General features: G+C 46.8%; 1 protein-coding gene across 3 annotated transcripts; it reads left to right on the forward strand.

Annotated features, from left to right (window-relative positions):
* The first annotated feature begins 49 nt into the window (after positions 1–49).
* On the forward strand, positions 50–16,537 carry SNAPC4 (small nuclear RNA activating complex polypeptide 4). Of its 3 annotated transcripts, XM_042830603.1 has the most exons (23): positions 50–209; positions 1,523–1,563; positions 2,075–2,233; positions 2,770–2,895; positions 3,330–3,408; positions 3,953–4,034; positions 4,903–5,007; positions 5,630–5,702; positions 6,008–6,172; positions 6,393–6,540; positions 7,267–7,373; positions 7,643–7,737; positions 8,448–8,542; positions 9,741–9,826; positions 10,340–10,732; positions 11,192–11,281; positions 11,483–11,723; positions 11,827–11,897; positions 12,204–12,278; positions 12,529–12,556; positions 12,978–14,998; positions 15,349–15,481; positions 16,042–16,537. In XM_042830603.1, the coding sequence occupies exons 1-22, from the start codon at positions 65–67 to the stop codon at positions 15,475–15,477; spliced, it is 4,554 nt and encodes a 1,517-aa protein (XP_042686537.1). In that variant the 5' UTR covers positions 50–64; the 3' UTR covers positions 15,478–15,481; positions 16,042–16,537. The 3 variants fall into 3 exon arrangements, with proteins under 3 accessions (XP_042686537.1, XP_042686539.1, XP_042686538.1); XM_042830605.1 differs by lacking the exons at positions 50–209; positions 1,523–1,563; positions 2,075–2,233; ... (1 more) ...; positions 3,330–3,408; positions 3,953–4,034 and adding an exon at positions 4,076–4,140; XM_042830604.1 differs by lacking the exons at positions 50–209; positions 1,523–1,563; positions 2,075–2,233; ... (1 more) ...; positions 3,330–3,408; positions 3,953–4,034 and adding an exon at positions 4,195–4,567.
* Positions 16,538–16,564: the final 27 nt, after the last annotated feature.

Genomic DNA, 16,564 nt, shown 5'->3' on the forward strand with positions numbered 1-16,564 from the left:
CGGAGAGAGGCGGTGCCGCGGCGGCACGGTTCGCGTCGTGCCCCGGGGCTGCGGCGGTGCCGCCATGTCCCGGCGGAACGGCCCGGCCGGGGCCGAGCTGAACGCGGAGCGGGAGAAAATCCGCCGCGAGATTGAGGAGCTGGAGCGCAGCCTGCGGCTCGACGTGACCGGCGGAGATGTGGCCGTGTCGGACTCCAGCCTCAGCTCGGGTACTCGGGGCGCGGCCCTCCCTGCGGGCCCGGCGGGGGGGCGGGGCTCTATTGGTCCCTTCGGCGCCTCGCGTCGGCGGGCGCTGCTCCTCTGTAGGGCTTCAGCCCGGTGTTGCTGCAGGGCTGCTCGCAGGACGTGGTTTACGACACCAAGCTGAGCGGTGCGGTTGACGCGGTAGAAGGAAGGGAGGCCGTTCAGAGGGACCTCGGCGGGCTGGAAAGGTGGGCCGGGTGAACCTGATGAGGTTCAGCACGGCGAAGTGCAGAGTTTTGCACTTGGGCCGGAGGAATCCCAGGCATCCATACAGACTGGAAGGAGCGGTCCTTGAGAGCAGCCCTGTGGAGAAGGACCTGCGGGTCCTGATGGATGAGAAGCTGAACGTGAGCCAGCAGTGTGCGCTTGTAGCTCAGCAGGCAAATGGTGTCCTGGGCTCCATCAGCAGAGGGGTGGCAGCAGGGGCAGGGAGGTGGTTGTCCCTCTCTACTCTGCTCTTGTGAGGCCCCATCTGCAGCACTGCGTCCAGGTCTGGAACCTCCAGTACAAAAAAGACAGAGCTGTTGGAGAGGGTCCAGAGGAGCCACAAAGATGAGCAGGGGGCTGCAGCACCTCACCTAGGAAGCCAGACTGAGGGAGCTGGGGTTGTTCAGCCTGGAGCAAAGAAGGCTGCGGGGTGACCTCATGGTAGCCTTCAGTAGCTAAAGGGAGCCCACAAACAGGAGGGGAATCAACTTTTTGAAAGGGTTGATAACAGCAGGACAAAGGGAAATGGTTTGAAGTTGAGGGAGAGGAGGTTTAGGTTGGATGTCAGGGGGAAGTTCTTTACAGAGAGAGTGGTGAGGTGCTGGAACAGCTGCCCAGAGAGGCTGTGGGTGCCCCGTCCATCCCTGGAGGTGTTCAGGACCTGGTTGGGTGGGACCCAGGGCAGCCTGGTGTGGTATTAAATGTGGAGGTTGGTGGCCCTGCATGTGGCAGGGGGGTTGGAGATTCCTGATCCTGGAGGTCCCTTCCCACCATGGCCACTCTGTGATTCTGTTTGCTCAGATGCTCGCTTGGCTGTGTGCTCAGTGCACAGTGACCGAGGTGCAGCTCTTTTGTTATCTGGAGCTGTTTTACTTTAAAACGAAAACCAAGAGTGTGTCTGGTGTAAAACTGAACGTTCTTACTGGGCAGTAACAGCAGTACCCAAAACCCCTCGCAGTTGTGTGTGAGATGCCCTGCGGTGCTTTGCTCTGCGTGTTTCAATTGGAAAGTCCTTGGTTTGAAGCTTTCTCTTCGCTGCCACTAATGTCTTTGTATTTTTGTGTTCCAACAGACGATGCTGAAGGTGACAGCTCGGATGTCCAAGCAGAAATGGTAACTGTTTAAGCATATCTTTGTGTTTGCCTGGTGAAGGGAGCTGGAAGAAAGGGGAAATCTCACATCATTCTCAGGAATTTTGGGGCAGCTGTCTTGTCTCCACCATTAACATGGAGAATTGCTTCAGTAGGACTAATAAAGTAGAAATCTGAAGGGATGGTCCTGAGCTGTGTACTTAGCAAGCAAGGGGACTCCAATGTAAATGTAAGTGTTCTGCAGTTTACTTGCAGCTCTGCAGCTGCTGGCACCAGAATGGGTTTTACCAGGGCTGGCAGTCAGACGTGGTGTCAGACAGCAGGCTGAGCTGATGGGCAGGAAGGGAGCTGGGCAGGGCTGGTAGCTGTAACCGCCTTTGGGAGCACTCAGAGCAGCTGTCAGGAAGGGAGTTCTGTGCTTCCAGCTCTCCTGGAAATCACTTTTCAACACAATGCCAGTTCTTGCTTTTAAAAGCAAGCGTTCCCTCTCCTGTACCCTTAATCCCTTAAAATGGAGTTTTGTTTTCCTCAAGGAAGTGGGAAGAGAAGAGGACAGTAGCGACGATGATCTTGAAAGCAGTCTGCTGGAAGATCCAGAAACGTGTCTGCAGATGAATTACGTGTATCAGGAAGTTATCCAGGAAAAGATTGAGGAAGTAGAGCTTCTGATTGCACAAAACAAAGAGCAGCAGGTGAGCAAAACAGATGTGGAACAATCCTGTGCTTTTCAGAGTTAACTTTTGCTTTCATCCTTTGCCTGTCAACCACAGTGAAACTTCCTAGGACATTCTTAATGTACGAAGTGCAGGGATCAGCTGCAGCAGTAATGGCCCTTATCTGTGTGCTGGTGTAGCATTGGTCTTGCTTGTCTGGGAACCAGGATACAGAGGTTCGTGTGTCAGTTCAAACCAGTGTCACCTGAATGCTGACCTTGGAAGGGCTTATTTTCATGCAGTTTCCATCATTTCCTATCACCAAAATTGCTGTCACTGAGTGTACAATAGCTTGTGCTTTCGCTTATTGTAGCATGTTGGTGTGTGGGGGTATTTATGTTTCTGCATTTCTCATCTCCATTGTACTACACAAATGTGTGAGGTTCCAAACCTTACCTTTCATACATGCACTGATGTGCAGTTTGGTGCAGCCAATGGTTTGAATGACTGATCTGCTGTTCCCTGAAATTAGGCAGTTCTGGAGGTGCTGACATTGTTTCATTCTTCTGTTGCAGAAGGAAATCTTGTGGGAGCTCGATGGCAGAAAAACAGCAAGGACAGGAGATGGTAGAAATTTACCATCAAACATATTTCTGGGCCATTTTATGAAGCCGTACTTTAAAGACAAGACAACAGGAATAGTAAGTAAATAGGACTGGCTTACATATTGATTTTTTTCCAGTGATACATTTAATTGTAACTGCACTATGGCTGTGTTCCATTCTAACTGTGGATGTCACTCCTGAGTTTGCAGTCTCTTATTTTTTTTCCTCACATGTTGCTTGCTTACCCTCTTTTGGAAACACTTGTCCAACCTCAGTCTGGCTGTGACACCTGAGAGTTCTGAACAGGGGCAGATTCCAACATTCTTTTTATTTTCAGCTTAATTTTGACCATGCTTCTTCATCTCCACAACCCAGTTCCACTTCGTTTAAAGCTCTTGTTGTCTTTGTTTTCTGATGTGAAGGTGACTGAGCAGTTCTAGTTGAGTTATCAGTCTTTTTGGTGGCAGCTCATGATGGAGTCCCAGGGAGAATAAACAAGTTTTCCATGTATCCATTCTCATCTTTATTAGGGCCCTCCTTCCAATGAAGATGCCAAGGAAAAGGCAGCTCAGGGCATAAAATCCTTTGAACAACTGCTGTCAACAAAATGTAAGTAGCTGTATGCGATGCTCAGTGTTCTACAGGAAGTATAATGTATATAATCATCCATTCCCCCATATCTGTATTCAAACATCAATACTTACAGTACTTCATACTGGAATTCACAGGAAGAGTATTCAAAGTAAATGGGAATTTATGCGTTTATTCACTGAAGGATTCATGACTTCCTTCCTTTTTTCATTCATGTTTGTTTTGATGCATCATTCCACATCTCTGAATCCTCCAAAACCAGGTGGGGTTGTGCAAGGGGAGTCCCCAGGTGAGAGGAGAGCTGCTTAGAGCTCCAGGGAGTTACGGCCACCTGTGGTGGTTTCATTGAGGTTTCTTTGGAGGTAGAACTGAGCAGAGGCTGCAAGCCGCACAGCTCAGGCACGACATCAGTGGTTCGGGTGGGCAGCAGAATCCATTTACCTGGTTTCTTATAGGCCCTCTGCAGGACAAAGTTGTGTAGGTAATGGTAAAGATGTGGGGAGTGCTCTGGCAGTGGTTTTGCACTGATGACTGAATGCTTGATTGTTTTTGTTTTGCCCAGGGAAAAGCAAAGAGAAGGTGTTACTGCAGAAGTCAGTTGTGAGTGACCGCTTGCAGCGCCTGCTACAGCCCAAGCTGCTGAAGTACGTAGTGTGCAGACTTGTGAGAGCATGGCAGCTGAAGGGAGGAGGGGAAACAAGTGGAGCTTCCATCTTCCTGCAGCGAGTTCCCGTGTTAATTGACTGCAATGTCAGTAAGGTTACAAAGCACAGCATGGGTGCTTTAGAATCGTAGAATGGCTCTGCTTGGAAAAGACCTTCCTTTGTCACTGTTGGGCCTGGGAGACCTGTTTAGTGTCCCCAAGTCCCCTGTCCTGTGGCACCAGTGCAGGCAGTGACTGTTGTAGGCAGCAGCGTTTCCATTCTTCATTGGCATCTCTATCTTGTGTGTGTGATATTGAAGAGCAGGGCTTTACTCTTCCGACTGTAAGCAAGAGGTTACAGCCTTCAGGTTGCACTGCAAAGGCTTGGTGATTGTTTTGCAGATAACCAACAAGGGAAGAGGTTTTGTATTGAAGATGCTGTGGCATTTTGTAGCCCTCTGTTTCCTCCTGCTCACACAATGGTGTAACTTCAAACAGCCTCGGGGCTTGAAGCTGAAATTGTGCCATGTTGCAGTGAGTCATAACAGCGTGTCCTTGGGGAGATGTATGTGCCTGTAACTGGTGCAGACTTAATTTGTTGCTGTTGCAGCTATGGCTGAATCTCTCTGTAAATACCAAAGTGATTAATCTGAGAGCTGTTCTGGGTCAGCTGTTGGCACTGAAGCAGCAAAATAGGATGAGTTTGGTACGTGGGAGAACCTGGAAGAGCAGTCTTGCTTACTGTGGGAAATAAGCTGAAGGAAAGAAGGATGCTTGTGGGGAAGCCTCTTTTGCCACGTGTCTTCTGCTGCCATCGACCTTCTTCCCATCTAGTCTTACTAAGTAATGTTGAAAATGTCTTTGAACAGGTTGAGTTATTCGAATCAGAAACTGGAAAATGTCAAGACTGAAATGGAGAAACAGATCTTGGAAAAGCAAATCAAAGAAGTGGAACGGGAAATAGAGGCAATTAAGTGAGGAGTCTTCTTTATAAGTTCTTGATGAAAATGCAAAAGGGTTTTGGGAGGCTGACTTCTGTAGTGCCCTCCTTTCTTGGGCGCTTCTGGTTGTGGCATTTGGAGAAGATTTTGTGCAAGCCAACACAAATAAAGCCAGGAGGTGCTATTCGGGCTTTACAGAGCTCATATCCACAGCTGTTTGCTCAGAGTCCTGCTTTGTGCATTCATATGCAAATGCACCTAATGGCCAGGATAGAGATACTGGTGGAAATAGTTCTTGCTTCAGCAGGAGGGGTGCTCTGAACACCTCACTAATTCTGAGCTTTTGTCTGTTAACACATCTGGAGTAATCTGTTCTGATATTGCATTTTGAACTGTTCCCCTTGCTAAACAACATCACCTTGCAGGGGGCTGTTCTCCAGCAGTACACTCATTATATTCAAGTAAAATTAATAAGTCCAGAAAGGAAGAAATCTTGTTTGTGAGTGAAGTTATCAATGTTAAAGCTTTGAAGTAGTAAAGTTTTGGTGGGAGTTAATAGCAGGTGAGAAGAATATGATGAAGAAAGATCAGGCTGAGAAAGTGACTGTTTAATTGACTGTTTAATGTGGAGGTTTCTTTCTGTCTTCTGCTCTAGCCAACTTCCAGAAAGTGACTTGTTAGGAGACAGGTTTGATGAGCACGACTGGGAGAAGATTTCAAACATTCATGTGAGTTGGGAGATGAGCTGTTGTCTTACTTCTCACATCAGGCCTCTTTCTCATGAGAATTACCTGACCTGCTGTCATTTCCATCCACTGATCCCCTCATGCCCTTCTTTAAGTCTTGTGATCTCAATATGGTAAGCATGTAGGCACTTCAAGTTTGATGTCACTGCTTAAATCTGATGGTTTGATATTGAAAAATCAGCACTAAGACATGCATGGAACATGAACTGTATTGCATGAAGCTGGGGCAAACATCTGGGCAGAAACGAAGGCTGACACAAGACAAAGGAGATTTGTCTCTCTCTTAGTTTGATGGACGGCGCAGCTCAGAAGAACTGAAGAAGTTTTGGCAAAACTGGGAGCATCCAAGCATCAACAAAAATGAATGGACAGAGGAGGAAACGGAGAGGCTGAAGGATATTGCTGCTAAACATGGTTACTTGGACTGGCAGACTGTAGCCCAGGAACTGGGGGTGAGTAGTTCTGAGGTCAGAAACGTGAGCTGGAAAGTCAGGTAATTCTGATGGTGCCTCATCAAAAGTTTTGGAAAGCAGTTAATAGTAATTCATTGTTAGTTCATGCTTTTGTGAGGAGTATTCATGAACGGTACAAAAACAACTGGAACTTTGCCCTCTTGCTTTTTTCCTCCTGAATGTCCAGCTATCTAAGCAGCTGTGTTTTCTTTCCATGAAGACAAACAGGACGGCTTTTCAGTGCTTGCAGAAATACCAAGCCTATAACAAAGACTTGAAAAGGAAAGAATGGACCAGAGATGAAGATAAGATGCTTTTAGAGCTTGTTCAAGAGATGAGAGTGGGAAGCCACATCCCTTACAAGAAAAGTAAGCGACCTACAAAGGAAATTGTTTTCCATTCACATACGATGGTTTCTTGATTTCCTGGGTTGCATGTATTAATGCTTCTGCATGCTGGAGCACCTGGCCTGCTCTGCTTGAAGGAGTTACTGGTGTTTTATCTGCTGTGAGCGTTTCCATTTCCACGGTAGTTCTGTGCTTTACACCTAGATGAGATGCAGCAGTGCTGTGTGTCAGTAGGTGTCAGTGTGTCGGTATGTGTGTGAGGTACAGCAGTGCTGTGGTCCAGAATCATAGAGTCACGAGGTTGGAAAGGACCTACAGGATCATTTAGGATGGTCATCAGGGTGCATATGCACACTTTACTGTACCTATACTGGTTTCTAGAAGAGCTCTCTGTGAGCTCTCTGTGGGATTACAGTGTGAGCAGTGAGGACTGAAGGTTAAAGTAGTAACAAAGTGTTTTCTGGAGTCCTAAATCCCAGCCTTTGTGTGACAACATCTGCTGCCTTGAATTTGTTGGGTGTGTGTTAGAGCTGAAACGTGTCTTTGTGAGTCCTGTTGCAGTATGAATTGTTGGGGTGCTGTGTGTCTGTTTTGGTAGTGCCATTGTAAATGGTAGCAGTTCGTGTGTGCTGTGCTCTTTCAGTTCTTGTTGTGACAATCTACTGTTTGTTTGAAAAGATGACAGATGTTAATAAGTGAAGAAATATTGCTTGCAGCAGAGTATAAAATACACCTTTCCATTTCTAGTTGCCTATTACATGGAAGGAAGAGATTCTGCCCAGCTGATTTATCGATGGACAAAGAGTGTGGATCCCAGCTTGAAGAAAGGGCCCTGGACACCAGAGGAGGATGCTGTGAGTTCTGCTCTCTAATTCCCTAGAATGATGGTGTGTGGAAGGTTAGATTTGCAGCGTTGCATGGTTATGTACACGTGAGCTTTAATGTTGCACAAAGGAATGTAGAATGCTCTGAGGTCAGTTTACAGGTTGGGAGGTCTTAACTCTCAAAAACCTTTGAACTGAGACTTATAATTCTGTGGAAACATGCAGCTGCTTCTGTTTCAGGCTGGCTAGAAGCATTACTGACCAGGAGTTGTAACTCTTCCTTTCTGTGATTGACACAGATGCTGTTGGCTGCAGTTGAGAAGTATGGAGAACGTGACTGGTATAAAATTCGGACAGAAGTACCAGGGAGGAGTGATGCTCAGTGCAGTGACAGGTGAGGACAGCATGGAACAGCTGTGCCTTCAGGCCTGTTGTCCAGAGCCAAGTGCAGCTCATTTTACAAACGTTTGCTTTGCTTACAACTCTTGAAGACTGTTGTGAACGTGGTTATGGTCTGAATACAATCTTCACCGGTCCCTAAAGGTGAGCACAGCCTTTGTGGTGCTTTGTTGCCTCTGTAGTTAGAGAAGGTCGAGCTGATATTGGAGTCCAGCAGGGAGGAAGATGCTCTGTTGCCTGTGGCACATCATTCCCTTGGTGTAGCTGCTGGTGGTATCGCAGAAGTTGGAGGGGCTGTTGTCCAAAGCACAGCAAAGGGATCCTGAAGTGTGAGTGCATGTAGGGAGAAAAGGTGGTCACTCATATATGGGCTGCACAAACAGCCTGGTCAGTCACTTCCTGCAGCTGGCATCAGTGTTGTGAGAGGTGCTGAGCCATCTTCAGCATTGAACCCAGCTTCAGGAGACCAAGTGCAGAATGTTCTGATGTCAGCAATCCATTTTACAACAGCTTATAGGTTTTTAACCACGTAGTCTGATATTAGTGAGATCAAAGAGATGGCAACTGTGCTGTGTTACAGGAATAGTGATGGGTGCCTTAGAGAAAGGAAAGATCTGGTTGTGTTCAGCCTCAGAGCATGGAGCACTGATCAGAACCATGTGAATGAAGTGAAATGTTCCTTGCTTAAATGGTTTTTATTTGAAGGTACTTAAAAGCATTGCACCGTGATGTAAAGAAAGGCAAATGGAGTTTAAAGGAAGAAGAGCAACTGATTGATCTGGTGCAGAAGCACGGCCTGGGTGAGTGTTCCTGTGGCTTAATTTCTAGCTCAGAAAAGTATTATTTACCAATGTGTTATAAGAGAGTCTTCCTCTCTTGTTTTTAGCAGTGGCAGGCTCTGTTTCCAGCTGATGGTTTTGAGCCTCCTCACACAGAGCAGCCTTTTCCTGGAAGCTCACTTGTTAATGAGTTGTGTAGCAAAGGGCTGCATAGCTGTGCTTGTCATGGCTCCACAGAGCTCACAGTCTGTGGAAGAGTTCTCTTACTTTCTCCAATGCTATTTTTCAGCATTAGGCTTTAACCTTTCAGCCTCCATCTGAGCATGCTGTTACTGCTGTTACTGCTGTGAGGAGGGAGGGATGTGATGCTGCCAGGGTTTTGGTCCCTGGTGCCACTTCGTTTTAGTTTCTGACGTTGGCTGAGTGCATGATGGAGCAAAGTCCAAAGAAATCTTTGAAAAATCAAAGACAAGGATCAGGATTTCACCATCCATTCATAATGCATTTCCCTGTATGAGTCAGTTACTGTGTGCATGGTGTTCTGCCCTGAAAAGGAAATCTCCTTTCCCATTCCCTGCTCTTTTCCACTCTGAATGTCACAGCACTCCTCTCTGTGTATGATGAGCTTGTCAGGGTGGGTGAACCTGCTGGATCTTCTTAGGTGCAATCTAAAGCAAGGCAGACACTTTCCCAGTCTCACTAACAGCTCTAAAATAGCAGAAGGCTTGTTAGGTTATGAACTGCTCCCAGCCCTTTTAGGGATGACACTCTCTTATGTAAATGTCACACTTGCACTGCCTCCATCAGGCTGCACTGCCTTGTGGTGCTACTGAAGCACAGAACTCTTGTCGAGTGCTTTCATGAACATACTTATGTGTAAGTTTTACTGTGTTTCAGTCAAATATATTTATTTCCTGAAGTGAGGTGTCTTGGATTCCATGAAAACACACAGCGCTGCAACTTGGTGCTGGTCTGAGGAAGTCTCACACTGTTATTGAAGGAGGTGCAACGTTTCTCTGAGTAACATCAGGGAGGCTTCGTGTGATTTGAACATCTTTTAAAAGATAATGAAAGCAGCCCTCTGCTCCAACACATAAATAAACCCACGTAACAACCCTCGTTTTAATCTGAGTGCTGACATCTGACTGGTTTTGTGGAAGAGAAATACTGTTCCTTCAGTTTGCTGCATCGATAGCTGTGCTCTCCTCTTCCTTTTTAGGGCACTGGAGTAAAATAGCTGCTGAGCTGCCACATCGGACTCGCTCGCAGTGCCTGAGCAAATGGAAGATCATGATTGGGTCGAAGGTATTGTGCAGAGCCCTCCTGTGTCACAGCCCCATCTCTTTAAATAAGATTCTCTAACCTGAAAGTGAAATCCTATGAAATCAGTGCCACCATTGCCCTCCGTTTTGCGTGGTGTTTTGTCGTGGATGTGTGTGGTCTAATTAGTACTGTGCTAAAGCAGCCTTTTTTGTCCTGGAGGAATGAAGTGTTATATATTTGTATGTTATATAATTTCCTTATTGCCTTGAAAGGATGATATATAAGCACATGCTTATGTTTTCCTGTATGTACCTCTTGAGCTGCCAGTTGTGGTACAAGCTACTCCATAAATTCTGGCTGCTTAAGACCGCCTTAAAAGCACTGTGGTGGTTCCATTGGTGAAGCATCAGCAGGTGCTGCTGCACCATCCATTCTGAAACCACTTTTCACTGGTAGAATACTGCCCCACGAGATACTTGAACTTACTGGTCAGAGATTTGCAGGTCAAGGGTGAGTGTTGGCTGAAGCTTATCTGTGCTCTTTTTGGCTAAAAAGAAACGGTCCAGGTCGGTGAAACGTCAGCATAGGGAGGAGAGCTCCAGCTGTTCAGAGAGCAGCAGTGAAGATGTAGAACTGGACTTATCAGACACTTCTGAGGAGGAGAAGACGAGTAAGGAGGAATGCACCTTTCCCAGCATTGATCTGTGGATCCCAACACAGGCAGATGTGCCAGAGTCGTGCCAAGGAAGGCACCAAAATTCATCTCCTTTCTCTTTTGGGAGTGTTAATGCAAGGACCAGCAGCAGTAAAATTCCACATGCGAGGTGTGAAGGAGCTGAGGAAGGAGTTACAAATAAAGCAACAGAACTGAGCACCATCCTGAGAGGCTTGGCACGGCCCCATTCCACAGACATCACTGTGAAGAATCCCATAGAGGAGATTAACAAGGTGAGTCCTGGGTTTCTCGATCTGTTTTGGATGGAATTCGAGCTTGGATTAGGAACTGCCAGGAGGAGCATTTGCTGCAGTAAAGAGAGCAATTGATGAGATGAGTAGATGATGATTTTTCACACCTGTTAGCTGCTTTCTCACTGTACCACTGTGGGGTGCTGTTGGAAACGGAGCTGTGTGAATAAACAGGAATTCCTGGCACTGCCCCTCCCTGCCACGTAATACCTAGAAAATAACTCTTCTACCCACAGTGTCACTGACACACAACTGTTTTCATATCTTCATAAAGCAGGATTGGCTGCTGAAATAAATCCCCTTACTCCAATGGCCAGGGTGTGTGGATAGTCCCAGTAACAGGACCGTTGAGAGCTTTTGCACCCTCTGAGAATAGCATCAGCACCAGTAACTTTCTATGGTGTGCTTTTCCTTACACCTTCCCCTGTGATTTCTTTTAAGGCTTCCAGGTGTGGGAAGCAAGTGCTGCGGGTTACCCTGGAGGATGTGAGAAGAGTGCTGAGAGAAAACACGTGCTTCCAGAGGAGACTTGTAAGCACCTCGTTTGTCTGTCCTGCTTTTGTGGTATGGGCACAAACTATATTTAGTGGAAAGCAAACATGGAATCATGAATCTTATTTTACTGTTGTTCCGAGAGGAAAAGATCACGGGGCAATTATGAAGATAAATAGGGACTAACTTTGTTAGAACCCTCCTCATTGGAGCTCTAATTATGTGTTCGCTCACGCGCAGCAATCGAAGCTCACAATGTCTGCTGCTGCTTTGGCAAAGACGTCTGGGGTTGGTGCATCTGCTGCTGAGAAGCACAGGGGGCTGTGGAACATGGGGGGGAAAACTCGTTGTCAAGAGAGAGCAAGATGGAAGAAAATGAACCTTGACAGGAAGCTCCTCATGGCCGTGACACCTTGGGTGGGCGACGTGCTGCTGCCTTGCACCTTGCGAACTGGGAAGATGGCTTTTGATCAAACAAAAGGTAGTGCTAACCCATCAGAGATGGTGCTCCTTTATGTGCCTGTTTTCTGGCACCTTACAAGTGAATATTCAGCTGATTTTTGATGGTAGGCCTTTTTTTCTAGCTTATTCTATTCAACAGAAGCTCAAGTCGGTCAGTCTCTCCAGCACTCCTCTGTTCACACTTTTCATTCAGGTAGGTTTTTCTGTCTTAATAGCATGATCTGCTTTGCAGGAGTGGTAATCTTCATACTTGATGCTTAAAAACAATTATAAATCTTTCACTTGAATTAATCTAATTACTAGATTAATCTGTTCTCTTGGCTTGCATGTTATATTTAGTAAACCCTGCATCCATCCTAATGCTGTCACAGTTTTCTGCAAGTGTGAATGTGTACCCAGAATCTTTCATGTGAAGCCTCTCCCATCCGCCTTGTCGTGTTGCTGGCTCTACCAACATTCCTTTTCTGAACCAAATTGTAACAAAATGCTTATCTTGCAGCTCTTTCGGATTGATACCAATGGCTGCATGAAGATCATTCGGGAGAGAAGGGCTGATGCAGTCAGGCCTCAGCAGGTACTGTGCACCAACTATTTCTAAGCTTTTCCCTGGAGTCTTGTGTAAAACAGAGGCTTTTCAGTGAGTGTGGTGAGTTGGTATTGTCTGTGTGTTACCAGTTAATTTGAAGCAGAGTAAAGTGCTGCCTGTGTGGCCATTTACATAGGAGGCTGACAGATGATGCTTTGATTGACATCTGTGCTGTTTTAATGATCTTTATATGTCTCAAGTATAATTTAATTTATTTACTTTTTATTTTTTTTTGCAGGCTTCCCAAAACTCGGAGTCTTCTTCAGGTACCTATCAGAGCATTTGGTGTTATGATGCACAGGAACTTGCACTTAGTTCATCACCACTGTGTTAATAACCAGTGGAACTGAAGGAGAACTTTGAAACGAAACGCACTGCCTTGCTCCTTTCTCGTAGCTCTTGGCTCTTTCAGTTGTTGGCTTAATGCATTCATTTTGGTAAGGACTGGTGAAAATACTGAAGGGCTGTGGGCATGGTGTCATCGTGCCTGCCTGATGGTCTGTAGGCTGTCACTGTAGACTTCTCTCAAGCATGTACTCACAACAATACAGTGTTGTAAGAATTGCCAGTCAGGAATTTTCCTACTTCCTATGCAAGGTAATTGACATCTAATAGCTACAAAACAGCATCTAAAGTCTTTCTTCCTTTCTGAAGACTTGTTTTTCTTCCCCCTTATTCACCTTATAGGCGATGCATCGCAGCCTGCTCCCAAGAGGCAGACAGCTCCTCCAGTTCTCCCATCTCTTCCAGCTCCTCTAGCCCAAGCTCAAAGGCAGAAACCTAAAACTGTCTCAGAATTGCTGAGAGAGAAGCGGCAGATGGAGAAGCAGTTAAAAGAGAAAGCTGTGCAGACGAAAGTATTTGTTGCCCCACAGGTGATGCTTTCAGGGCCTTTGATAATCCAGCACCCACCACAGCAAATGATTCCTTCTGCACAAGTGGGGAGCAAACCTGGAGCAGTTGGCTCTACAGCCAGCCACGTACAACGTGTGCCAGCTGCCCCGTCAGCGTTTACTTCTGTTGCTGGTTCTGCTTCTACCCCTGTCATGCTTGAAAACCATTCTCCATCAGTGTCAAAAGCTGGGGAGAGCCCTTGTTCCTCACAAGAGACAAAAGTACAATCTAGTAAGGAACTAAACGAGCAAGCTCCACAAAATACCCCTGAAAGAGCAGTTTTTCCAAGCCTGAATCCGGGTGCAGCAGGAAAGGCCCCAGATCAAGGAGGGTGCAGCGGTCAGCTCCTAGCTGGTAGCTCAGCTCCAGTAGTGTTGCAAAATCAAGCTTTTGTGCCACATCGAGTTACGGTGGTGCCTTTTGGCATAGAGTCTGGCAACAGCAAACTGTCTCTTCCCACACCAGTTACCTATGAACTGAATCGTCCTGGGCCAGTCAATCTATTGCCTGCTCTTCTAGCTCCACAGCCCGGCTCCCGTTTGACTCCTGACAGCGTGCTGCCTCTCACATGGATTGTAACGCAGCAGGCTTTGCTCTCCAGTGCTGTGCAGGCCGTTGTGGGTGTTCCCCAGGGTCTGCAAGCTGCTATTGTGAGGAGTCAAAGTCAGGCAAGTGTGACATCCAGTGGCAATGTCTGTGGTTTAGGAGTGCCTCCTGCATCCTCTGGAGTAAATATGCCTCAGCCAAGCCATGCAGAGACAAAAACAAATCCCCAGTTAGCTTCAGGGAGCCCAGCAGGAAAGACAGCTGGTGTAAGCCATTCTGCAAGTGTCTTCCCCGTGAGCTCGGCCAGTCCTGCGTGCAGCATATCTGGTGTTTCTTCTGCTACATCTGCAAGTTCAGACAGTTCCTCTAAGGCTGTTGATCCTTCTGCAGCTCAGAATGCTCTTCCAGGTGGTGCACCAACCCCACATGCTCAGCTGCTGCCCCAGATGCAGCCACCTGCAAGCACTCAGGGGTCTGATTCCCACTGTGTGACGGGTGCTGTTAGCTTGGGAGAAAACCAGGACTCGTCTATAAATGGATCATCTTCCAACTCGAATGTCCTTAATAAAGGGGTTGTGCTCCAGCCAGGAGCTTCAATTCCTCATGACAGTGTTGCAGGAATTTCTGAAGGCTCAGCTGAGCAGGCACTGAAGTACAGACCTATTGCCTCCAAACCGCCCCCTGCACAGGCTGCGAGTGCTCCACCCCAGCCAACCACTTCTAGTGCCGAAAAGACTCTTCTTGACTATAGCCTGATTTCCTTTGAAGATGAGGAGCTGGTGAAGGAATGGCTGAGTGGCAAGCAAGGTGTCCAGGTACCACCACTGCAAACCAGGTTGCCTTATTTCCCACCTTTTTTGTGCAACTTAAAAACTCTTTCAAAGCTACTTCTGCAAAAGGCAGCTCTGGAAAAACAAGCAGCACGTCTTCTGTCCCCTGATGGCAGTCAGACTGAGGGTGAGGTTGACTTGAATGCTATCATGGAACTGGTGCATGAGAAACTGGGTGATGACCCTGCTTTTCTCCTGCTGAAAGCCCGCTTTCTAGCAGCCTTTACTCTCCCTGCTGTACTAGCAACTCTGCCTCCTCCAAGAGTGGCAACAACTCTGTCAGCCAGCAGGAGGGAATATGGAGAGAGTGATGAAGAGGAGTGGCAGAGTGAGGAAGAGGCGTCTGAGGATGAGAGCGGTGGGGATGAATTGGATGCACGGTCGGATGGAGCAGGTGGTGATGAGCCTGGAGACCGAGATGCTGATTTTCCAGATAAGGTAAAGGAAAGCTGCAGTCTCACTTGTGGGAGACACAGCCTCTCTAGCAAAGAGTTGTGTCCAGGCAAAGAGAAACCACATCAGGTGTGTTGTGGCTGGAGAGCAGGGACAGAATCATACTCTGTAGGAAGAAGTGCTGGTGTTGGCTGAAAACTGTGTTTGGGATGTTTTGTTTGCTAGGATTGTGGTAATACAGTGTTGTGTCCCGTGCTTAATTTTGAGTGTAAATGGAGTATTGTTTTAAATCTTGCCATGCTAACTAAAATAAAAAGATGGCTCACAGGGTTTTCTTGCAAATCCTCCTAGGTTTCGTGCTGCTGTGCAAATAGTCTGCTCCCCTTGTGTTGCAGGGCATGGAAACCGAAGAGATTGCTGCACAATCCATCGTGGGCACCTGCACTGATGGGACTGCCAGCGTTCCTCAAATCAGGAGAAGTTTGCGCATCAGGAAAAGGTTCAGGAAGAGGAGGAGGCTGTGAGGAGGTAACGTCAGCAGCTGTTCTGTGAACCTTGCGTTTTTAGAGAGAGAACCTGAGATGCTTTTGCCTGTGGTGCAGCCCAAAGAATGAATCACGACCATAGGAGAAGCTTGAAATGGTTTTGACTTCTGTTCCCTTAGGGCACAGTCTGCACTCGCCCTGTTAGTCATACATTAAGAGTAACGCAGGTTGAGGAGGAGGGGAAGTTGGTGTTTACATTATAAAATTACCTATAAAGCTATGAGGTTTAAATATTTGGCAGCCTTTCAGACCCTGCTGCTGCCTATTAGCATTATAGCTAGCTGGTTTAGTGAAGCCCTGGATGGTTTCCTTTCTGTGTGTAACTGGGCAGCTTCTCAGGTGTACAAGTGCAGGGTCTGAATGTGTTGAGGCCTGTAGAGAAATGGACCAAGTGAGTGTGACTGCCATTTGATTTGCTTGCTTGCTGAATTAGATTCTGTTTTTATTTTGTTTTCTCCTTTAAAACTGATCTTAGAAACTCAAAAATGTTTGCTTCCCTATTTAAAAGTCCTGCAACTAAGAGCTGTTTGTGCTGTGTTACAGGAGCCACTTGAAGGAGGTCTGTCCTGCAGCAGGAGATGCTCATTGCACTGCTCACTTCTCACACTTGCAACAAGCTGACCAGGCAGAGCTGGGGGGCAGAGGGAAACATCCAGGCTGGTTTCCCCACCACCAAAAAAAAAGTCTGCTCATTTAGACAAGCTGCAAGTAATGAAACAAAACTGCTGGAGGGGTGTTTTTTAGCACAGAGCAATTCTGTTCTCTTTCAGCCTAGCATTTGCCACAAGTGCTGCGGGGTAACAATTGTTGGGGACCTGGGGGAGCCAGCAATGATGGTTATTTCCTTGCTGTGCTCCCCTCTGTTTATGTGAATGTTTATCTGTGTTCAGAATATGTGGTTCATTGAATGTTTTTTTTTTTAATGCTGTAATGATGTTTTGTTTGACAGCTGACTGAATGCTGCTCAGTAAGAAGCAGGTTAATATTTTATCAAATGAGTCTCGAGTACTGGTTGAAATACAGATGTTTATTTTTCTCATTTATTTGTGCCTTCTGTGTTTTTGTG

Source organism: Centrocercus urophasianus, unplaced genomic scaffold (assembly GCF_019232065.1).
Source record: "Centrocercus urophasianus isolate 14NV4802_14NV808 unplaced genomic scaffold, USGS_Curo_1.0 seq_34, whole genome shotgun sequence".
NCBI classification, from domain to species: Eukaryota; Metazoa; Chordata; class Aves; order Galliformes; family Phasianidae; genus Centrocercus; species Centrocercus urophasianus.